Here is a 24,082-nt window from a genome sequence, read left to right as displayed (position 1 = left end):
TTGAGTCCGAGTCCGGGCGACTCGAAGTGAAGATCGGACCCGGTTGAAGGAAACACAACTCGAGGAAGCAGATCGAAGGCCTGGCACGACCTACATCGAGGGCAGCACATTCTCTAAAACACTTAAGAAATAGCGAGAATTTCTCAAGAACACGTGGATCAGGGCATAAATTATAGGATAAGATCTGTATGAAATAGTACAAATCCGCACTAGATTGTTATACAACTGTACCAATATAATTTTTTCCCACAATTGGAAATGTACCAAATTAGGGTTTTCCCTTCTTATATAAAGGGGACCTCAATCATCTTGTAAGACACATTATTCACTGCAATATACTATTCTACTCTGCTTTTCTTGTTTACCGTGCTCAACAAGTGTTCTTCAGCTTTATTATTTTTACTTTATTATTCATATTTCATTGCTCTTAGCTGACCTCGAGACCCCCAAGAAAGTCGAGCTCGAGGTCCTCATTGTTCTAGCAACACTGGTTTGATTCAGCAATTCTTCTTACTTAAATTTAATATTACTTGTATATTAACAAGTATTAGAATAAATCACATATCTTTAAAATTACAAATCACATTTAATTGTTACCCCATTTTTCGAGGTAAACAATGTGAAATAACTCTATTTCAAATTAAGGTTGAAATTAAGGTAAAATTTTATTAAAAAGGTGACAAGATTCTCGCAATCTTCTGTCCTAAACATATTTGGATTGAGTTTTTAGTTGTCTGATTGACTGATTGATTGACAAGCTATTCGCCAATCTCGCAATAGATCCTTTGTCTCTAAACCCAAAGGCGGGTAGTCCTTAATCGATCTGTTGACCAATTCTTTTTTAGAAAATTTTGAATCACTTTATTTAAATTTTTTATTTTTTCCAGAATAATTTTTAAATCGAAAAATAAGTTAGATAGCATAAAAATCGTAAATATAAGATAAAACATAGTCCGGAACTTGCAAAATTGAACATATTGGCGTCTTTGGCCATGTAATATTATTTTAGTATGGTTAAACACTGACTTTTAATATTTACAAATTGTTAAGCTATAAGTATTTGTAAATAGTATTTTACTTTCAAGTAAATATTGAAATCTTGATTCGAAGGTGTATGTCAACTCGTGATTTCTCCTTACAAATCTTTTAACTTTTACGGACTTCACTTATTTTAATTTAACAGATTCAATTTAAAATGCTACTATATCTTTTGAGATTTTAACTTATTTATACTACTTTTGAAATTCCTCAATATTAAAGTTTAACTTAATTACAGGTTGATATACAATTTACCAATTATATATAAAATAATATCTTAGAATCTAATCTTTCCATAAAAATTGCACGGGGCGCCCTATTTGGTCGTCCTCATTTAACCTATACCTATCTTTTTTAAAAATTTTAATGTGTACCCAGTTTTTAAACAACTTCGGCCATTTTTTCCTCCTCATTCTCCTCCTTCGTTTTCTTCTTCTTCTTCTTCTATTAACAACTGAAAGGCACTATGACTAATTCTCTAATACTACCACCGTTCCATATATTTGACCAATTAGGCTCAAACTTCCTAGCCTTTCTTCAAATTTATCGTCGAGAAAGATACTGCTAGCTTGAACATCTCTTCAACCAGAAAATACAGAATATAATTAGCTTGGTGTAGAACTTTACGATCACTTGAACTTAATAATGGTTCTGTTACAGACAAAAATCGTGTATATCATCATTTGAGGAGAAAATCAAGAATGTGAAAAAGTGAAAGAAACAAATACCTATGAACAAGGGGAGGATTACACTCATAGTGTAAATAGGCAAAAACTTCAGCTCTAGAGCTGAAGTTCGCCAGTTACAAACAAAAACTTCAGCTCTAGAGCTGAAGTTCGCCAATTACAAAACAAAAACTTCAGCTCTAGAGCTGAAGTTCGCCAGTTACAAAACAAAAACTCGCCAGTTACAAAAACAAAAACTTCAGCAAATAGAGAACAAAACTCCAGCTACTATGCTTAAGTTCAGCAATTACAAATAAAAACTTCAGCACACTTGCTACTTCAGTCCTGTCTACTAGAATGCTGAAGTTTTGCGTGATTGTCTTTGCTACTTCAGCCCCGTATGTTGAAGTTACGCGAAAAAGTAGGTACGTTTGCAATTTTTTTTGCAAAGCGGGCACAAGTTAAAACGTGACCCCAAAAAGCGGGTATAGATGCAAATGCCCCAATCTTTCCTATTTTTTCCCGTTCTTCTTCCTCATCCAACCTAGACGCTTAAGTTATGTGGCCCAGCAGTACCACCCAGAAGCTTGTTACATAGAAAGTCTAGGCTCATATTCCTTACCCCTCAACATTAAGCTTTTGTTCTATGAGTATGGACATCCAATTAGGCGATTAATGATAATTTAAATGAAAACTCTTTGAACGACACCGACAATTTGATGCTTGTTAATGGCAGTTTCTTTTTAACAATTTTGGAATTAGAACGTAATTGATATTGCGAAACTCTATTGACAATCATTAAAAAGTTACAAAGATTTGCATTTGAAATTAAAATTTTGTAAAATTATTATTCATTTGGATTGGAGGTTATTGCAAATGATTGAGAATATTTTTTGGAGTTTATACCTCAATTTTGAGAGAATTCAGTGAAGATTCAAGCTAGTTTTGATTGGAATTTTAGATTGAAACTCGAAGAAAAAGACATAAATAAATTGTATGTTGGGTGTAGAAACAACATACAAAATATATACAACTAATATAATTATATATAAATTGTAGGTTTTGACAAGATTCTATATAAAAAAAAAAATTGTATCTAAGTTGTAGATATATTGTAAATTTTGACCGAATTTATATATATTTTGTAAACAAATTTAGTTACTTTCTATAAATATAAAAACTTAGATAACCTAGATAAATCTATACTATATTAAAAGCACGAAGGCCCTTAGCGAAATGTCGTTTGTCTTTTTTACCCTTTTAAAATAAAGTTCACACTAGACAAAATAGTCATTTAATTATTTCCCTAATATTTAGTATTTTGAAGTCAACTAAAAATTTACTTATTAAGGTTTTCCTTATTTGAACGACTACACAAAAAAAATCTAAGTATATATCAAAATTAATTACATTTACCATATACAATATTATAATATTATAATACTAAAAACATGAATGTTTACGTATTATATTTTCTAAGAGGATGTGTATATAATTAATGGAAGGAAACGGCCAAACTTAAAATAGAATAGCTCGACCATAATTTGAAAACTAACAAAAGCAGCAAAATTTTGATATTAAAATAGCTATATAATTAAGCTCTTAATTAACTAATTTAATTATTTTTCAACTTCATCATATTATTTTTCAAATTTACAAATAACTTTTGAAAGAAAACTTGACAATTGTTCTTCAGGTTCAAATAATCTAATATAAGAGGAGATAAAGATATATATATATATATATATATATATATATATATATATATACGATCTTATCATTTCATTTATTTATATTAAGCATATGCTAATTAATTCAAACATTAAGAAGACAATTAAATAACTTCGATGGGTGGGGACAAAGCGAGAAATCATAATAAAGCATATGAGAATTTATGTAGGACATGATTTTTCTTTTAAGCTAGCTAAATAGGAATTAACATTCATCATTTTTAGGATCTTGCTTTTTTTTCTATAATTTTTTTAATAACTCATGCACATTGGTTAATATGGATATGCAATATTTAAAAGTTATATATTCATGACTATAGAGTACACGCGCAAAGCGCGTACACTATGACTAGTAAGTTTAAAATCTCGTATGTATACGAAAAAATCAATCTTTTTTCAATTTCAACTCCTATATACAAATACTATATATAATATGCCAATGTGTAATTGAATAGGGCCAGACCCAGCCCGCTAAGTTATGGGCTCTAAAGCTGGGTCTGATCCATTACTAGTCCGACCCGGCCCATTTGCAGGTCTTTCGAATTTATACTGATATCAAGCAGCTCCAGTAGAAAGCAAAGCTTCTACGAGAGAGATTAACATCGACGATAATGAACCAGGCAGTGCAGAAGAACACTCTGTATGTCGGTAATCCCTCAATCACAACAACCCCATCTGTTTATTTGTTGTTTTCTTGTTGATTCTTGAATAATTTGAGGTATCTGCTGTGTGTGTGACAGGTGGATTGGCAGAGGAGGTAAACGAGGGAATACTGCACGCAGCATTCATACCCTTTGGAGATATTAAGGATGTGAAGACTCCATTGGATATGGCTACCCAAAAGCACCGTTCTTTCGGCTTTGTAACCTTCCTTGAGAGAGAGGATGCATCCGCCGCCATGGATAATATGGATGGCGCTGAGCTTTATGGTCGTGTCCTTACTGTAAACTATGCTCTCCCTGAGAAAATCAAGGGTGGTGAACAGGGTTGGGCCGCTCAGCCTAGTAAGTTCCACCTCTTCTATTCCCCACAAAAAGTAAAAATACAGCTTTTGGTTATCCTTGTACTACATATTGGGGTGAGGAAAAATTGGCCTTTTTATGTGATCTTTGACAATCCGCACCTAATGAGCTGTCTTTTGAGGTTGAGTTAGGCATAAGGTTCATTTCGTAGCAGATATGATTTCGTTTTATAGGATGCTGTTTGATTGAAATGAGATTTGGATGTTAATTTCACTTGTTTTATCATATGAGTGATAATAGAAGAAAATAGCCTTTCTGTTCCCTGGTTTCGGTCTAGTGGTAAGAGCCTAGCTAGTGATGTGTGCCTTAGGCGTACGTCAAGGTTCGAACCCTACTGCAGACAAAAAGCCGTGTATTAATAAGTGGAGAGGGTAGAGGAGTGGGTGCGCCTAGGTTCAAACCCTAATGCAGACAAAAAGCCGTGTATTTACGTGGAGAGGGTAGAGGAGTGGATCCATTATCCACCAAGTTTCAAAGGGCTTCATGTTGTTCTTGTTCTTATTACTTTTACCATGCTATTGCTCATAGCCTCATAGTTATTTGCTTATATGATAGAACTGGAATTGCGATAGCCAATATAAAGAAATGCGGTTCTCCAAAGATTTTACCAGGTTTCTTGGTGGTTATGGGGTTTTATTGATTAGAGTAGAACGGATACAAGGTATTCATATAGTTGACCTCAACTAATCTAGAATTGAGTAGTAGTTGATTGATTTGCTGATACAGTTGAACAACTTGTTATGTTTATAACAGGATATGGTCTGTTTCTCTTTCCTTTTATGTTTTTGTTCTTTTCTGATATATTAAGCTGAGTTAAAAAGCAAGGCACATCCCATGACTTCAAAGTAATACTTCGAAGCATCTATAGATTGAGAAGTATCTGCATTTATGCGCATTTTTTTTAAATAAAAAAAATGGAAAACTGGATCTCTTTGTTCCATACTACATTCTCAATGCCAAACGAGCTTCTCCTTTTCCCTCTTAGCTCAATATTCACATAGGTTGCCCATCTCTGCAGCTGTACTTTTCGTGTCTAATGCACGTGGTTTTGTAATTCAATATATGGAGAAAATTGTTTTTTTCATTCTTAGAGGGGACTGTTCCTGGTAAAATTTTAATCTTAATGATCATTTTAGCAGAAGGCATAGTACGAATTTGGATGACAACTTTTGTGTTTCCTACCCTACTCAACTTTGTCCCATAAAGCTTTTAGAAAAAAATGACCAAATGAAGAACAAGTAGCTAAAGAACCAAACAGCATGTTTTTAAATATTTCTTCTTATTCTGTTTTTAGTTAGTGATTGAAGTTCACTAAATTTTTCCTGCCCTATTTCCCTGCTATGATACCATATAGAAAGGTGGCTTTTATGTTGATATTGTAATTCGTTTGTATGAAAACAACTGTCTTTCTTCAATGTCTATATAATTTATTACCAGTGCCATTTGGAGAAGTAAGTCTTAAACCTGCTATATGTATTAATCAAGCATTTTTTTTTTGTTTTTTTAAAGTAATGGTTGTATCCTAACTAGCTTGCACACACTTCGGCTAATCCATGTATACTTGCTACCTTTTAACGACACAGTTATCTAGGAACTCTGTCTACCAAGGTTTAGATAAATGGAAAGAAATCACCTAGCGCTTTTTGATTCTATTGCAATTTGAACCCTGGTCTCTCATGGTCTATTTCAACTTTATTGACTGCTAGACCACACCTTGATTAATCAAGCAATTTTTCTATCCTTTTCCAATTTCATGGTATGCAGTTCAAGCATATAGGTCGCCCATTCTGATTTGTAGAAGAATCCAAGTACATGAAAAGATTAGCACTGTACCTGCCAAAAATCCTCAGTTTAGCATTTTGTGAACCTATTCTACTACTTCGCACTCCTGTATAGGAAAGGAAAAAGTTCAGCAAAAACCAAATTACATGCTTTTGCTATTTTCTTAGGAAAAACCTCGTCTACCACTACTTACCCTAATCTCAAAACAAAGGTGACATTACTGTTGGATAATAAGGGTTGGGCTCTGAACTTGCATAGGCAACATTAATTCTACCGGTTGCTGGGATGTGAACAATTTTCAGCTTTTATGTCGAGTCATGCCCCTGTATGTGTGGATTCTGATTTTTCAGCAAATCTATTTAACTATATTCAAAAATATAATGCTGCGACTTTAGATTACAAGAGCAAAGGAAATCAAATAACATCACATTAAGGAGAACTTTTACTCTTCTTAAAATGCCTGACTACATAGATATTCTTTTGGGAAAATATCCACCAAGTAACTTTTGGCATTTCAAAAAAGGCAGCTAGCTTGAAAATTCAAAGATTTTCATTAACAGTCCATGTAATATAGGATAAACTAGGAAACTTTCTTCAATAGGACCTATGGTTCAAGTCCTATATCCTCCTAGATGAAGCAAGTGTGCTAGATGGTTTCAGAATAGAAATTTACATCATGTTTGAGGTCTTATCAATAAAGTAACTTCTCTCAGATTTAAATCCAAGGCCCTTTTTGAATATTGTGCTATTCGGGCAAATTTTGATCTTTCTAACAGTTTAAGACATGCAAACAAAGGTGTAATAATTTGCATTATAACTAACAGATGCTGTTATCTGAGCTCGTTTAGGTCCCTCCATATACAATAAGCGGCAAGCAAATTCTTGTTGTGCACCTTTGAAGTTGTTTGTGAATTCACTCATCAAAAAATGATCTCAGTTGCTGAGTTTAAACATAGCATCTGATTTCTGCTTCCATATGTTTGTTGGTCAGTGTTAATAGTTAAATGAATGATAGCTTGGCGTTTTTTTTCTCAAGCTCTGCTTTCTTTAGACGATTTTGTTTGGAGAGCATTCATCTCTAGAACTGCTCTTTTGTTAGCTTTAGTTTCTCAGCGATCTGCATGATGTTTGATTGTGTGAATGTGCTCTTTGTATCTTTGTTTGATTAATGAGTAATGTTCCATTTGCCATTTGAAATTTGGAGTGTATTGTGCTGTTCTGTATGCTGACAGTCTTATATTTCCCTTAACTCAGTTTGGGCGGATGCTGACACATGGTTCGATAGACAACAGCAAGAAGAGGAAATGAAGCGCCTTCAGGAAGAGCAGAGGGCTGCAATGCAGGCTGCAGAGGAATTACATAGGAAAAAGATGGCCGAAGAGAGGGATGGGGAGAAGGATGAAGAAACAAATAAGCAAGACGACCCTATGGCAATGGCTGAAGCCGAGGTTTTAAAACAAAATGCTAGTTCTTAGTCATTCTGATGATTTAGCAGTCTTTTTTCAGACTTGTGTGGCGTATTTTAGGAACCCAGTTTGGTTAAACAATTCTACTGCGTTGATAAGTAATTTGCTCTTTTTCTTACTTGACTTGTATCTTATTGTCTTGACACAGTTTTAGCTGTCCTTATGCTACTAACTTTACCTTCCATAATTCGGTATGGAGAGTTGCTGCCTCAATCTCAATCAGCATAAATGATTGAACCCGACTGATTTGGAATTAAAGCATTAATTGATCGATTGATTTGTATAACTGAGTCACTCTAACAATGCCACTAACTGCATATATGCTGATGGATGGAAGTATATCAATCTGTATGTGGAGAATTCTGACTTAGTTTCATGTATCTGCTATAATATTTCTGCATCTCACATTAACTACTGCTGCTGGAACTTAGTTCTAAGGGAAAAGAAGATAGAGAAGAAAGTAAATCTTCCATTTTCCTCCAGTATGCTGGCAGCAACAGTCTGAACTTTTACCCAAATTTTTCCATTTTCATGAATTGTATGATTCAGAGTTAACTTGTTGACCATTTGTTTCTGGAAAATGGTTACATTTTCTAATAATCTTTTTAAAAATAAAAATCTTCTTTTTTTCAATCTAAAATCTTGTATACAAATTAGTATACAATTAAAATCTTCTAATAATTCAAAGTAGACCAGTTGAAACTCTTGTTTTGGAAATGATTCTTTTCTGGCATAACCTGCTGTAGTTATAGCTCTGCTTGTAGACCATTTTCAAAGTTTGGTCCCAACTCCCTTTTAAAGGGAATAATAAATTACAGATTCAGTTTTTGAGGCTATCTTCCCTCCCTTGTGTTAAATGCATTCAGTAACTTCGTTTGAAATATTATTTAGCTTTCAGCACTAAAGGTATGCATTTACTTTGATCTGTGTGGGCACCAAAATTTCTGATGTTTTCCCCAATAAAAAGACAACCACCACATCAGAAGAGGAGACTGCAGGTGGAATACACTTGATCCATCACAAAAGCCTAATAACCTTTCTAATGAGAAAAGGCATTAAATTTTGGCAGTAAGGAAAGATGAATTGAAATAACCTGACAATGTACTAAGTTCCACATGCCTTCTGCAACATACATTTTTGACATGGAAAATCTGGTCCTACTCTGAATATTTTGTGCCTTCTAGTTTTGAGGCAGCTGCCTTATCCAGATACCACACTAATTTCCCTTTAGTTGGCTGGATCATCTTTGCGGGCGATGACAACGGACACTCAGGCCCGACATCATCAATTGCCAAATGTGCAGCTTCTGCTTTGCTGCTTCCAGTAACAACCACAACCACATTGGAGGCAGAGTTAATGACAGGCAAAGTGAAAGTAATCCTCTCCGGAGGGGGCTCGGGTGAGTCCGTTATAAAAGTCACCCATTCTGCTTTCTCATCAAGTATGTAATGATCAGGGAATAGAGATGCAATGTGGCCGTCAGGGCCCATCCCAAGAAGGATAAGGTCAAACTTGGGGCAGTCGCTAATGTCAGAAACGCTGATTACACGAGTCCTCACAAGCTGTCTTATGACAAACTCATAGTCTTCAGCAGCTTTCTCAGCTGACACTGTGTCGTTAATAGAATGTACATGGCTTGGAACAATAGGGACCTGAAAGGTGAAAGCACACCATAACTGAGAGACACAAAGCCAGACTTACACAACTAATATCAGTACCATAAACCAAATTCCTCTTGCCCTTATAACCGGCCAAACAGTTCATTAGGAATTTCAGTTGTATTAGGGGTGTAGGGCGATTGAAAATTTTTGATGGCGCACTAGGTGTTTTGTGCTGCGAGGGAGGCAGAGATTGAAATAAAGTCTTCGCCATTTAAGTGATCAAGCATTATGTTATTCTGTGTCTGTAGCATATAGTATAATTAAGTCTCTCCTATGACTGGTCCTATGTTCACAAATATATGCATCTCATTTCACAAAACGAATTACGCCTGATACCCATCCCCAGTTGGCTCAGTGTATTCAGTTCAAGAACCCCATGGCTTGGAGGATTCCCTGCATTTTTTACATGCATCGTATGTGGACAATTTTAACATGCCTATTCTTACTCCTGGAAGATTTTGATCTGTATTCTAGTGAAAGATTAAGATCTCGCTGCGGTAAACTCAATCATCAATAACAGAAATTTCTCAGAAGAGGTCTACTTTAAAGATCTCTTGACAAAGAACACAACTAACATGTATCACAATCCATAAAAGGAGAGCCATTGTTATGACAAAGAATATGATAGCCACCAAACTACTATTGAGGCTCACATCATTAATTCCAAGAAAAGGGTAAATCAACAAATTGTGTGCAGAATAAGTTGAAGCTAAGATGTTAATTTACCTTGGATAAAAAACCATCCTTGGCTAGCTTGTAATTACTATCAACATGATTCTTTCCCACGACACGTTCGTCCACCCAAAATATATACCACTTGGCCCAATCAACCGTTTTGCTATAAGGGGCTTCACATAGTTTTCTGCTTCCCCAGTATTTCAAACAAAATTTACTACCTTATAGAGAAGACAACAGAATAAATGTAAGCAGATAGAGAATGCACTTACATACCTCATTAAGCTGATGAGAGATCCACCGGATAACGCAATGGCAAATACTCCCCTCTCTTTCACAGAAGCTTCTGATAGTTCTGAAATATAGTCTGCCAGATCAGCACTTAGTTCATCCAAATACTCATAAATCCTCACCTCTCTTGCATCTTCTTTAGCTCCAGAAAGAGCCATCCTTCTCTAAAGGATGTTAGAGAATACTTCTCTTCTGCACAAATCACAACATACAAGAAGTGAACTGCAGGGAATGTATTCACTTCGATTCGCCTGACGAATAAAAACAAACAAGTATGCCTCAATCCCAAGCAAGTTGGTGTCGGCGATATGAATCTTCAGTGTCTATGTCGCCCATTTATGCTCGTCGCAATCCAACACTAATTTTCTCTCTCTCTCTCTCTCTCTCTCTCATTTCTGCTGCATATAAATTCACTGGACTGATAAATACATGCATATCAATTCCCTCAATGCTCCTAATGAAGTCAAAATACAGATTCACTAATTCTACGATTTCAAGGAAAATTACAGCCTTCTTATTTTTTGGTCAATTCTATGTTCTTGAAGTCTCTGTGAAAGAATTCAACACTAAAGCAAAATGACAATTCAGTAAACAATTTACATGTACCTCCCCTGTACATTACATAATTACAACAGTACAGCTGATCTTTGACATTTCAACTAGAACATTAACCACGCCTAGACCCTAAATTAGTTGTTGTTTGCTGTACGAATCCTCAATAATTTGGCATTCTCAAAACTAAAAGCCTATTCATCAACAACCTAAAAGTGGTAACAGTGGATAGAGAGTAACAATCAAACAAGTAGTGCATATAAAACAACCAAAAGGGAAAATAAAATAAGTTGAAGAAGTACTTGAAAACCTTGAATCAAGTACATGCAAGTCAAGAGAAGTTTCACAAACATCATTACAGACAAGACCCAGATCAGAAAAAACTTCACCCTTTATCATCAATAAACTTGGGATCACAAAGCCCAGCAAGTAAACGTAGAGTGTTAAAAAAAAAAGATTCTTAGAATCATAAATCCATTCAATATTTTTATATTTCTGCAACCAGAACCACTGAACCAAGACAGAGAAGGACAGAGTGTCTTACAGAGATGAGAATGCAGAGAAAAGGGAAAATGGAAAATGGGTATCAGCAATTTCAGATTTTCAGTACAGTAATAAATATGTATAGACAAACAGATACCCACACACACCAACACCATAAGTAAGCTAATAATATGTGACATATTTTCCTGAATATAAATATGACATACACAGGAGAATTTACTTTCTGGGGTTCCACGTGCATCCAATAATCACGACAAAAAACTCTCTCCAAAGTAAGCGGATGATTATCTACTTCTGAATAAGCAGATAGGATAAATAAGGAAATAAATTGATTTCTTTCCTACATCTTCTGCTGAATTATCTCGCGATTGATTAATTAAATAATTTAAATTTATATCTACAAAGAAACAATGATCACGGTACCAGTATGAATGAGATATCATGTTTTGGTGATGGTACTAAGTTATGTGGTGTTTGGATTAACTTATTTTAAGTTATTATTTGTTTTTAAGTATTTTTTTTTGTCGTATTTGGTAATGATAAAAATATTTAAAAATAATTATTTTTTGGCATAAAAATACAAAAATAAATCAAAAGCCAAAAATTGAATATTACTAACTTATGACTTTCAGCTTTTAGCTTATAAATTATTTTTTAAAAGTCTATTCAAACACGCTCTTGAGAAGTTTTATTTTGTGTCTCATACAACTTACACTAGTTGTATGAGACTCCTTTTTGTCTCACAAATTTGTGAACCCCAATCTTATACTTTTGGGTCTACAAAAATCAATCTGGGTCCATAAAACTGTGAGATAAAAATATTGCCTTATCAATTTGACAATTGAATTGCATCATATTTATTTGAATATTTTAATCTAGGTAATGATTATCTTCCTTTAGCTTCTCTCTCGCCCTTTTAGCTTTATTTATTAGGTGTTTTTTTAATTCTTATCTGGCTGTCTCCAGTCTCCACATAACCAGCCTAGTTGTCGCTTTATACAAGTCAGGAAAATGTACCTTACAATTTACATTACATGTCAATTCCTTATTCTTGAAACCTCAAAGTAAAAAACTGAGGAAATGTGCCTTTATGGACATTTACAGTATTAAGATTAACAATAACAATAAGAACAATAATAAATCCAGTATAATCTCACATAGTGGGAATTGGGAAGGATAGTATATACGTAAACCTTACTTCAACCTTATGGACATAGAGAGATTGTTTGCAATAGACCCTCAGCTAAGAAAAGCATAAGCACCACATTAATGAAAAGAAAAATAAGAACGGACAACACCGAGAAGCCAGTAAAAGCAACATAAATAACAAAAAGATAGTAATGTCACGCTCCGAACTCAGGGAGCGTGACGGGCGCCCAACGGAGATACCCCAGTCGAGCAAGCCTGCACAATGCCGTCTACCCAACTCACCCATGAATAAAGAAAAGATACATTTTATTAATTAGACAGTAAGAGGTCATGTGAACAACACCAATTCATTGCCATTAGTTACTTCATTAACAAGTCTCCAAAATAGTACACTACACAACCATAGTTTGAAGTGTAACATGTGATGCAATTACAACATTTTTAGTTTAGCTTTCCCAAAACAAGATACAACCCACACTATGTCTACGGAGCTTTTAACAGAAATAAAAAAGTGTTACGACAGTGCCGACAACAAGGCCTCGGCTATATATCAAAATGCTATGTACAAAGGACAAGAGATACAAGACCCCGAAATGAAGTAGGGTTCATCAAGTCAGCTAAGGATATGGTGTAGTACTATCACTGGTCAATGTCACCTGCTGTAGAACTACCTGCATCTATTAATCTTGTAGCGCCCTCGGCAAAAGGGACGTTAGTACATATGGAATAGTACTAGTATGAAAAATTAAACATCTCTTCAATAGAACGAGTAACAGTACAACGAGAAAGAAACATGGAATTAATGAGGGCCTTAAACAATATTAAAGTATCAAGTTAGGAGAAAGGATAAATTTCAAGCAAGTTTCAATACTTTTAAGTTGGGATATATTTAGTACCGATATACCACCGTATTTTTAGCAAGGAGTCCGATCTCAATCCGATCGGCTAAGCTGTCTCATCACGAGATGTCCACTCACAACACCACCATGTGCGCAGTATGTCATCCGATCTCAGCCCGATCGGCTAAGCCGTCTCACCATAATGTCGTGTGGGTCGACGTCACCTCACATTCTGCTAGCAATCATCACATCCCATTTAAGGGGAATTATCTCAACACATCAATCTCATCCCATATTCGGGGAAAAATCTCACCACCTCACATGAGAATGTTACCCCTCACTCACTCTTACACCGGCACGTGTAGTTTCAGGGTTAGGTTATTTCAATCTAACCTTCCTCGGTGACTAAACGATACTCCCAAAGCATTTATTATTTAAAGAATTTATAGCTCATTTTTATGTCTTTTCCACGTCTCTTCATTTCATTGGCACCAATGGCTCCAAATGTAATATCATTCTTGGCACGTTGGCCGTATTTCTTATTTCATGCTCACCTCTTTCACTTTCAAACATCATCATGGATTATCAACAATAAGACCTTTCTATTCAAGACTTCAAATATATAGGTGAGCAAATAAGAGTCTTAAGCACATTGAGATTTCTTACACAATTTAGCATAATGGCTTTCATTTGAAACACCACTTGAAGTCATAACATGTTAATACACATCCCATACTTAGATCACATTCCCGAAGGATAACATAATAAGATAAGAGCATTCAGAACACATTTTGAATATATAACTTTCAACACAAAGCTTATTAAAAATAATCAAATTTATAATGAACAACTCGGGACTTACAGGAACATCGTGGGATTCAATTCTAAGAGAAAAATTTAGCCAACATACCTAGCTTCCTTTAATTTACTATAACGTTCTGAAACTCCTAGCGACTTCAATCTAATTAAAGACATGACAAAATTTAACTATAAATAGGAAGATTCTCGGGGGTTCAGCTCATTTGAGCATTTTATGCGGTCCGCAAAATGGGCCCAAAAGTGATGCCCAAAACTGGGCTGCCCTGGTTCAGTCTGCGATAAGGTCTGCGGTCCGCAGACCAGTTCTGTGGCCGCAAAATAGACCGCAGAATCACCCTCCGAATTTCTTCATGCTAATTCTGCGAGGAAGTGCGCCCCGCAAAACTATTATGCGGTCGCATAGTTGACCACAAAATGACCTTGCCCATTTTTCTGTTTCACTCCGCTGCGGATCTGCGATCCGCGGAGTAGTTCTGCGGTCTCATAATGCACCGCAGAAATGCCCTATTCTGAAATAATTTTTTCGTCAACTCCCCAATGCACTGTTCAACCCAAAAAGCCGCAAAGAATTTCTACCATCATCAAACACGTAAGCCTACCTTCGCGTCACGAAACCCCGGGTTCTAGGTGAAATTTTACGGGCCTTACAAGTAAGATGACCAAAATGTAAGAGACCACAAGTAGTCATATAAACCTAATACCAACAGAATATGAAAGTACGATCTAATACTACCGATACGAACAATCTAGAATACCTAACCTACTATCCTAATCCTCGACCTCTACACTTTCCTATCAAGGGTCATATCCTCGGTCAGCTGCAATTGCGCCATGTATTGCCTAATCACCTCTTCCTAATTATGCTTTGGCCTACCCCTACCTCTCCTTAGGTCCTTCAATGTCAACCCCGCATACCTCCTTACCGGGGCGTCTGTATTCTCCTCCTCATATGTCCAAACCATCTAAGTCTTGCTTCCCCCATCTTGTTCTCAATAGAGGACACACCCACCTTGTCCCAAATAACTTCATTCCTAATCCTATCTAACTTAGTGTGCTCGTACATCCATCTCAACATTCTCATCTTTGCTGCCTTCATCTTCTGGGCATAGGAGCTCTTGACTGCCCAACACTCAGCCCCATACAATATAGTCGGTCTGACCATCGCGCTCTATAGAACATACATTAAGTTTTGGTGGCACCTTCTTGGCACACAAAATACTAGAAGCAAGTCTCCATTTCATCCATCCCGCCCCAATACGATGTGTGATATCTTCATCAATCTCACCATCCCCATGTATAATAGACCCAAGGTACTTAAAACTTCCACTCGTAGGGATGACTTTTGAATCCAGCCTTACCTCTCCTTCTACTATCTGAGTCGCACCACTGAACTTACACTCCAAGTATTCTGTCTTGGTCCTGCTCAACTTGAAACTTTTAGACTCTAGAGTCTGCCTACATATCTCTAATCTCACGTTAACACCGTCTCGCGTCTCGTCAATCAAAATAATTTCATCTGCAAATAATATGCACCACGACACCTCCTCTTGGATGTGGCGCGTCAGTACGTCCATCGCCAGGGCAAACAAAAAAGGTCTGAGTGCCAACCCTTGGTGCAACCCCATCATGACCGGAAAATGATCTGAGTCCCCTCCTACAGTCTTCACCCGGGTCTTTGATCCATCATAAATGTCCTGAATCTCCCTAATGCAACCCTATTTACAATGTTGAAATTAAGAAAATATTTTTTTTAGATTTTCTATACGTAAAAGGTAGATATCTTATGTGTAAAAGCAAATCTTCCACGTGTAAAAAAAAAAAAAAGAAGATAAAGTCATCAAACTAAAAATAATTTTATAATGACCCACAAAACCATTTGACCTCGTTCGCGGTTTAACATGACTTAATATTTTTAGGTCAAACTTTTTATATAGAGTTGAATATACGTTAAATAGATATAGATAAAGTTAGATATACATATCAGAACTCAATCTTCACTTCAAGAAAGTATCTAAATTCTGGATTTGTTATTGCCACTCCCCCTTCTTTTATTATTATTATTATAGTTATTATTAGAAGCATAATGTAGAGTAGTCCAACAACTTGATTGGCTTTCTTGTTAGGAGTCCTGGCCTGATAGTAACAGGCATTTGTAGTTTGGTCATAACATTGTATTTTCTAAATGAATCACAGAACCGGGTATCAAACAAATCATCTACGTTTTTAAATAATTGTAGTTGCTTTTCTATAATGGTTTTGAATCTTTTGATACTTTTAGGTTTGTGCAATTCATTTTTCTTGAAGTCCTTTGAAAAATTAGGTATAAACTTGTATTCTGGTTTTCCTTTACGTGCTTCATCACATGACCGTAAAATAAAGAAGTATGTCATTTCAAGAACCAAATATTATGCCACCTTTCTCTGTGTTTGTATAAAAGTAATCATGTTATAAGCCATTATTTTCTTTAGTTCCTCCAACCTCCATCCGGGACAGAGCTAGGAGCACAATGGGTTGGGTTCATTCGAATCCATTCCCAGAAAATTATACTTTATATATAAATATAAAATTATTTTTATGTATATATAATAGATGTTAAATCCCCTAAGTACAACCAACAAGCTTTTCGCGTGTTTATTTCTTTATAGTTTTAATCTCCTTAATAAAAATGTTGATCCCATAACTGCGAGCTCCACCACCACTGAAAATTAAAAAACGGAAAAGGTCCAAAAATATCCTTGAACTATTCGAAATAGCTCAAAAATAACCTCCGTTTGTTTTTAGTGCCAAAAATATCCCTGATGTCTATGTTTTGGCCCAAAAATGTCATGCAACCGTTAGTTTTGCCATTAAAGCTGACATGGCAGTTCAGCTGGGTTAGAATTGCTTACATGGTCGTCCACCTAAACAATCCATATGTGAAAATTATTTTTTCGAAAATTTTATTTTTCCAGAATTTTTTAATAAAATATAAAATCAGCATTTATTCTGAAAAAAGTAAAAAATTTCGAAAAAAATATTTATTTCGGATTTTTTTAATTAAAATACAAAATCAACACTTATTCCGAAAAAAGCAAAAAATTTACGAAAAGATTATTCTTGATTGGGGTTTATGATTTGATTAAAAAAACTCCATTGTTCTCCTTTATGAATTTCGGAGTTATATTTTTGAATCCAGTAATAGCGTAGTTATGTCTTGAAATATTATCCCTGTATAATTTCAATCCCATTCTTTAGCTCCAAAAAAATAATTAACACACAACGTTTACAAGAAAAAAATTAAAACTTTATTTGTACAACAACAAAGACGCCGGTTTCTTAATCCTAAACAACTTGGGGTCGGTTATATGAATTCTCGATATCTATAATCATAAATTCACAAAAGAGAACAATGGAGTTTTTTAATCAAATCATAAACCCCAATCAAGAATAATTTTTTCGTAAATTTTTTACTTTTTTTTGGAATAACTGTTGATTTTGTATTTTAATTAAAAAATTCCGAAATAAATTTTTTTTTTCGAATTTTTTTACTTTTTTTCAGAATAAATGTTGATTTTGTATTTTATTAAAAAAATTTGGAAAAAATAAATTTTCACATATGAATTGCTTAGGTGGACGACCATGTAAGCAATTCTAACCCAGTTGGACTGACATGTCAGCTTCAACGGCAAAACTAATAGTTTAGGAGCATTTTTAGGCCAAAACATAGATGACAGGGATATTTTTGACACCAAAAACAAACAAAGGATATTTTTAAGCTATATTAAAGGGGTTTGGAATCTAAAGCCATTATTTTCAAACAACAGTGAAAAATTGGAGTTCAAAAGTAAAAGATATGTAGAGAGCTCCAAACAAATGAAAACCCCACATCATGACATATCAAGACTTCCTCTACCCCAGTTTCAGGAATCTAACATTATCAAGTCCCTGCCATTTATTTATTTATTTATTTTTAATTTATGATGGACACACGTTAGAATTTACTCCATTTGGGAAAGAAAGCATGAGACGTGACCAATATATTTGGATTTTGATATTTTTCCTATTTGATTCTGATTATCGCAAAATAAATTATATTTGTACACCTCATGTTCTTAAGCCTTTGCATAATTCAAATAAGTTTCCATTTGATTCTGTTAAGATTGCAGTTAGGGGGATAAAAAGAGTGTTTGTTTTGCAAATAAATATAATGCCTTTTACTAATTGCCTCTTTGGCTCTTTGTCTTTGCAAGTTTTATTCATGTGAAGAATTTTTATTTTTTTGGTTTTTGATTTGCTATCTTCCTTTAATTTCTTGCAATTACAAGTCACAAGGAACCACTGAATTGTGTTTTTATATTTTGAACTTCTCTGATGGTTCATATTGAGCTAATTGGAGCATAAATATCACTTGACATTTATTTATTAATTACAAAAATAAGGTAATAAAATTACCCTTACTTGATTTTGATCCTACTGATTTCTATTGGTTGTTCCTGTAAGAATTTAGCAAATTTCACATTAACCATTTAGAGCCTATTTGGACATAAGAAATTTTCCCTTTTTATCAAAAACAAATTACTCTTTTTCGAAATCAGCATTTGTTCATAAAATTTTCAATTTTCACTTGAAGATGCATTTTAGAAATTTTTGAAAATTTGAGAAACTCCAAAAAATTATTTTTCAAAATTTTCACTCAGATCACTCATAAAACTTCAAAAACGACCCAAAATTAAATACATGTCCAAACAAAACTCTACTTTTAGGTTGGGAATATAATGCATCCTTCATTTTACTGATCCCAAGGTCACCGATGAAAATAAGATAATTATTGTCAGAGCTTCAAAAGATAAAGAATAACCTTGAGTTAGTTCTGAATTATAACAATTCTTTTCCCAGCAATGAAATTTATATCAAACAAAGAAACAAGGAGGAATTAATGGTTTTTGTCTACGATGGGTTGTGAATCTATTGCTACTTGGGGCTAGTTAGCCATTTATATTCCCCGGTCCACTTTAATTAATTTTTTAATTTTTTTTTGTAGTCCATAATATTTGACTTTTTTATATATCAAAAAGGAATTAACTTCTTCTTCTTTTGTTTTTTGAAAAAGTTGCCATTGGAGTAATTTAGGGGTATCTGTTATACTTCCAGTGAACAAATTAAAAAGATAGTACTCCCTCCGGTGCACAATAAGTGACCAATTTGCTTTTTTATTTTGGTCCAAAATAAGTGTCCATTTATATAATCAAGAAAATATTCAATTTGTTTTTCCAAAATTACCCTTATGTACGTATCCCTAAAAAGTCATTTACTCCTCACATTTGAGAAGAGAAGTAAGTACTACTTGCAACATTTAGTGAAGCGTAGTTTAGTCACACTAACTATTTTCGCCTATAATTTAGTATTTGCTTAATGGGTGTGCCCAAAGTAAATTGGTCACTAGTTGTGGGCCGGAGGAAGTAAAGGTTAATATGGTCAATTTTATTAATTAATATTAAAAAATAGATTCCTTAATATGCGTGAAAACAACCCAAAAAAAATCAGTTAATGTAGACTAGAAAGAGTACCTTTCTTTTAAGTATGTCCAGGGGCGGATCTATAGCTTTAATAATGGGGCACGTAAATTTATGGTTCCTCCGCTAAACTATATATTTTATGTACATATTTTCTAGAATTGGTTCAACATTATGTATTGGGGCACACAGAGGCGGACCCGGGATTTGAGCACGGCGGGGGCACCACTATATCCTAATCACTAGCGATAAAATTCGGCGTGCAACTCTTTGAAAACTTAATGATTATAATGACTTATCATCCAAGTATAAACAAAAAAATCTAAAGAAAGGAAGCACCGAACAAAGAGAGATCTTTGCAAAGTGGGTGTTATAGAAAGGAAAAATGTTTGATTAAGCATGTTTCACACTTTAAAATTTCTAGCTTATTTTTAATAAAAAAGGAGTCATGATCAAAAGAGCATTCAAACTTTAAAGAAATCAAGAATAAGGGTATGTTAATAGTAAAAAAAAATAAAGAAGAATCTTAAACTCGTAGTTTCCATTGCTAAGTCGGAGTCAAAGTGATTGATGAAGAAAGCTGTGACATAAGAATTTGTATTATTCTATTTGTGGAGTGAAACTTTTAATTTTAAGGCATGAATTTGAAAAAAATAATAATTAACTATTATGTATTAGAAGTTAGAACTAAACTATAATTAAATTCAAAAGAAAAAGAATAAAGAATAAAGAATAAATTAAAACAATTTGTTATTAAGTATATAAAGCTATGTTGTATTCATTCAATGAGCTAAAAATACTGAAGGAGGGACTCGAACCCGGATCATTCAGCAAACAAGGGACTTTAAGCCACCCAGAAAAAACACTTCTTCCGTCAGCCTTTTTATTTCAAGGGGCACAACTAAAATATTTAAGGGGTCATATATATATATAAAACATATATATACAAAATTTTTGCCGAGACTAACGGGGTCTCGTAACCCCTCTACATGCAACGTAGGTCCGCCTCTGGGTGCACATGTTCTATAAAGGTTGAATGGTGCACTTGGTTCAGTACTTAATTATTTATTCAAAAGAGATTGGGATCAATTCCCACTTAACATTTTTTTCTTCATTCTTTTAGTGGTGCACCCATATTCGAGAAATTCTAGATTCGCCTCTGAGTATGTCCTTATGAAAGATCAGGTATGGACTTCTATTTTTTCTTTTCTTTTGCATGTTTGCTATGAATGCATGACTAACTAATTATAACTAAAATGTGAAAATGAACTATGCCATTTCAATGCATTATGAGTATTCGTTTTTCACAAAGAACCAAAGTTTATGTCATCTTTCATTGTGTTTGTAGACAAGAAATCATGTCACCCATCATTTTCTTCAGTTCATCCCCACCTCCACCACCTTTGAAAATAAAAGAACAGAGAACAAAAGTATAAGAGGAAGAAATCATGAAATATCATAGGTAATTTTGGAATCTCAAGCCATCATTTTCAAACAACAGTAGCAAAATAGAGAGTTGTTAACTAATAAAAACCCCACTATCATGACATATCAAGAATACTTCCTACCCCAGTTTTAGGAATCTAACATTATTAAGTCCTACCATTTCTTTTCTATTTTTTTTTTCCAATTTTTATGATGGAGACTTTGTACTATTTACTCCATTTTGGAAAGAAAACATGAGTTACAAATACTATCTTTGCCTTGACATTTTCCCCTATTTAATTTTATTCTAACTTCGGTTAAACATAATTATTGAAATTATACACCCCGGGATCTCAAACCCTTTTTTGCATAATCAAACAAGTTTCTCTTTGATTATATTAGCATTGCCGTTAAATGGAAAAGGATTTTTTTTATTGGTTATCACGTGAAGAATTTCTTAATTTTGGTTTTGATCTTTACTATCTTCCTTTCCCGAGTGAGAGTTGTATAGGGATGAGCATTTCTGAAAATCATAGATAAAGTTACTTATTTACTAGATAGATAGTAAAGTAAGGGTGAATAATACAAGATAATGTTAAGTACAATAAATATAGTATAAATTCAACTCATTCTCGAATTCCATGCTAACAAGTGCTTATCTCATAGACAAATTTACTCATTCTTCTTTGGGAAATCAATTAAGAATATTTTGTTCTACAATTTCTAGCCTTTATATTATTATTAAATTCTCCCAAGGTATTAGACTACATAATTTGACCATTGACGAAGAAGATTGAATCACCACGTCATGAACGACATAAAATTTGACAAAAATCATTGTCAATATGTTTAGGGGAAAAATGTCAACATGATGTATATGACCCTATTTGAGATTAAAATAAAAAATAAATTAAAGGGCTCTTGCAATAATTGGATGTAATAGATTATAACCTATAAGAATTAAAAGATTGGGATTTAGAGCCCGTTTGGCCAAGCTGCCAAAATTTGCTTATTTTAAAAAGTACTTTTTTTCAGAAGTATTTTTGAAAAAAAATAATAACTTGTGTTTGGCCAATTATTTAAGAAGTACTTTTTGCAACATTTGTTTAACAAATTGTGTTTGACCAATCTTTCTAAAAAGTGCTTTTGAGTGTCAAATTATCAAAAAGGATAGTAACAAGATCTTATAATTATTTTAAAGAGAAAAATGAACTTAAATATTTATTGTAATAGACTTTCATTATTTTTTATTTTATTTAATTAAAATATAAAATATAAAGTAAACAAACATAATAAAGATTTAACTCAATTTGCATATATAGTTATAGCAAGGTATATAATATTATCTAGTATAATTATTTATTGTTACACAATGATTTGAATAATCAAAATACGTTATTTCTCATGAATTAAAAGTCTATTCCACAAATTACTATATATTGATAATCCACCATGAAATAATAAGTAAAGTCACTCACACATGATGATATTTTTCAACAATTTCATCTCCGCTTCTACTACACAACGCCTCCGTATTAGTAGAAGATTTGCCTTGCATTTCTAAAGGAATATCACAAGACCCATCTCCTTCTTCAATCGTTGCAGTAGTGTCTTTATAGCATAATAATTGAATTACTTATCGGTAGAAGAATATCATCAGATGAAATTATGTATAGTCGTGATAGTTGTAACTAGATGATTCTGAGTGACAAACTTGAAATATGGCATTGAGCATAAAATAAAAATAATTTTAAAGAGTAACTAATTATTAGCAACACATAATGTATAATTTAAACTTTTTAAAATTTAAATTAGAAACTAATTATTACCTAACCTAACCAACTTTGTCATAATTGCCTAGCGGCCTATTGTGAGACTACCACTTGGATTAATGTGGATATTTTTTCTTCATCTTTTAATAGTATATAGATAGATTTTGTGATGAAATTATAAATTTATTATCTATTTGTAGGTAATTTTCACAAATTAGATTTGATAACTGTTTTAAAGATTCGAAAACTAATAGCCTATAACAGAAGACATTATAAATGATTATTTGTGGGAAAAGAATTGATAATCCAAAGAAGGATGTAGATAATTTGCTTTAGTGTGAAAAAAGAAGAAGATAATTTGAAAAGTTACAAGACATTACACCCAAAAAAAAACAAGAAAAATCAATAAAGAATTTGGAAAGTTACAATATGATTCATGTATATGACATCTTTAAATTTAAGGAATGATAAACATAAAAAACAAATATGAAAAAGAAGCTTAAATTAGTAATGGATAATTTGAAAAGTGTAAATTTTAAAGTGGGGATAGTTTTGTCTTGAATAAATTAATTTTCTGCTTCTACTTTTGCTTCTTGGAAAAAACTAGAATTTTCTGCTTCTTCCCAAAAGCAGAAAAACTGCTTCTGCTGCTGGCCAAAAGTACTTCATTATCTTGGTAAACAACTTAAATATTTAAAAAGTACTTTTTTCCGGTCTCCCAAAGCTTGGTCAAACAAGCTCTTAATCAATCATAGACCTGTCTAGAAGTACTTTTTTTTTTCTTTTAAAAGTTTGGCCAAATATTTTAACTTTAAAAAGATACTTTAGAAGAAAAAAAAGTACTTTGGGTCTATAAACAACTTGGCCAAACAAGTTATTAATCAAGTTATTAGGGTGTGCTTCTTCTTGCCTTTTTTTTTTTTTTTTTTTAAAGATTTTTCTCATCTAATCACAAATTGTCCTTTCATTTCGTTCAGTTGTCCTCACAGGCCCCTCTATCCTGTATCTTCAAGCCTTGTATCAATCGTTTGAACTATTCATCCTTCATTTTCCTATTCTATCATCAAAGCTATATTAATTGACGAAATGAAGTTTCACATTACCTTTTTTTTCATTGGTTCAGCTCTCAATGTACTCTCCTGTCTAAATCTCTTCTTGTTTCTATTATTTTTCGCACTATTTAAACCTTTTCATTTCTCA

General features: G+C 33.6%; 2 protein-coding genes across 7 annotated transcripts; one reads left to right on the top strand and one right to left on the bottom strand.

Annotated features, from left to right (window-relative positions):
- The first annotated feature begins 3,966 nt into the window (after positions 1 to 3,966).
- LOC107776437 (uncharacterized) lies at positions 3,967 to 7,887 on the top strand. Its single transcript, XM_016596336.2, has 3 exons — positions 3,967 to 4,081; positions 4,174 to 4,437; positions 7,492 to 7,887. The coding sequence occupies exons 1-3, from the start codon at positions 4,045 to 4,047 to the stop codon at positions 7,710 to 7,712; spliced, it is 522 nt and encodes a 173-aa protein (XP_016451822.1). The 5' UTR covers positions 3,967 to 4,044; the 3' UTR covers positions 7,713 to 7,887.
- Positions 7,888 to 8,698: 811 nt separating this feature from the next.
- On the bottom strand, positions 8,699 to 11,814 carry LOC107776448 (putative 6-phosphogluconolactonase 2). Of its 6 annotated transcripts, none has more exons than XM_016596381.2 (4): positions 11,607 to 11,814; positions 10,316 to 10,522; positions 10,091 to 10,226; positions 8,699 to 9,355 (listed from the first exon to the last, which is right to left on the bottom strand). In XM_016596381.2, exons 2-4 carry the CDS (start codon positions 10,486 to 10,488, stop codon positions 8,861 to 8,863), a joined length of 804 nt encoding a protein of 267 aa, XP_016451867.1. In that variant the 5' UTR covers positions 10,489 to 10,522; positions 11,607 to 11,814; the 3' UTR covers positions 8,699 to 8,860. The 6 variants fall into 6 exon arrangements, with proteins under 6 accessions (XP_016451867.1, XP_016451863.1, XP_016451849.1 ...); XM_016596377.2 differs by having other exon boundaries at positions 11,593 to 11,783; XM_016596363.2 differs by lacking the exon at positions 11,607 to 11,814 and adding an exon at positions 11,427 to 11,559 and having other exon boundaries at positions 10,316 to 10,725.
- Between the last annotated feature and the right edge of the window lie 12,268 nt (positions 11,815 to 24,082).

This window comes from Nicotiana tabacum, chromosome 18 (assembly GCF_000715075.1).
Source record: "Nicotiana tabacum cultivar K326 chromosome 18, ASM71507v2, whole genome shotgun sequence".
In the NCBI taxonomy this organism is placed as follows: domain Eukaryota; kingdom Viridiplantae; phylum Streptophyta; class Magnoliopsida; order Solanales; family Solanaceae; genus Nicotiana; species Nicotiana tabacum.
This window is presented reverse-complemented; position numbering and strand designations above follow the sequence as displayed.

Coding starts and splice junctions, on each gene's coding strand:
- LOC107776437 (XM_016596336.2), top strand. CDS start 4,045: ATGAACCAGGCAGTGCAGAAGAACACTCTGTATGTCG. Junction 4,082..4,173: donor GAAGAACACTCTGTATGTCG/GTAATCCCTCAA, acceptor TGTGTGTGACAG/GTGGATTGGCAGAGGAGGTA. Junction 4,438..7,491: donor GGGTTGGGCCGCTCAGCCTA/GTAAGTTCCACC, acceptor CCCTTAACTCAG/TTTGGGCGGATGCTGACACA.
- LOC107776448 (XM_016596381.2), bottom strand. CDS start 10,488: ATGGCTCTTTCTGGAGCTAAAGAAGATGCAAGAGAGGTGAGGATTTAT. Junction 10,227..10,315: donor TCTCTCATCAGCTTAATGAG/GTATGTAAGTGC, acceptor CTGGGGAAGCAG/AAAACTATGTGAAGCCCCTT. Junction 9,356..10,090: donor AGGATGGTTTTTTATCCAAG/GTAAATTAACAT, acceptor TTCACCTTTCAG/GTCCCTATTGTTCCAAGCCA.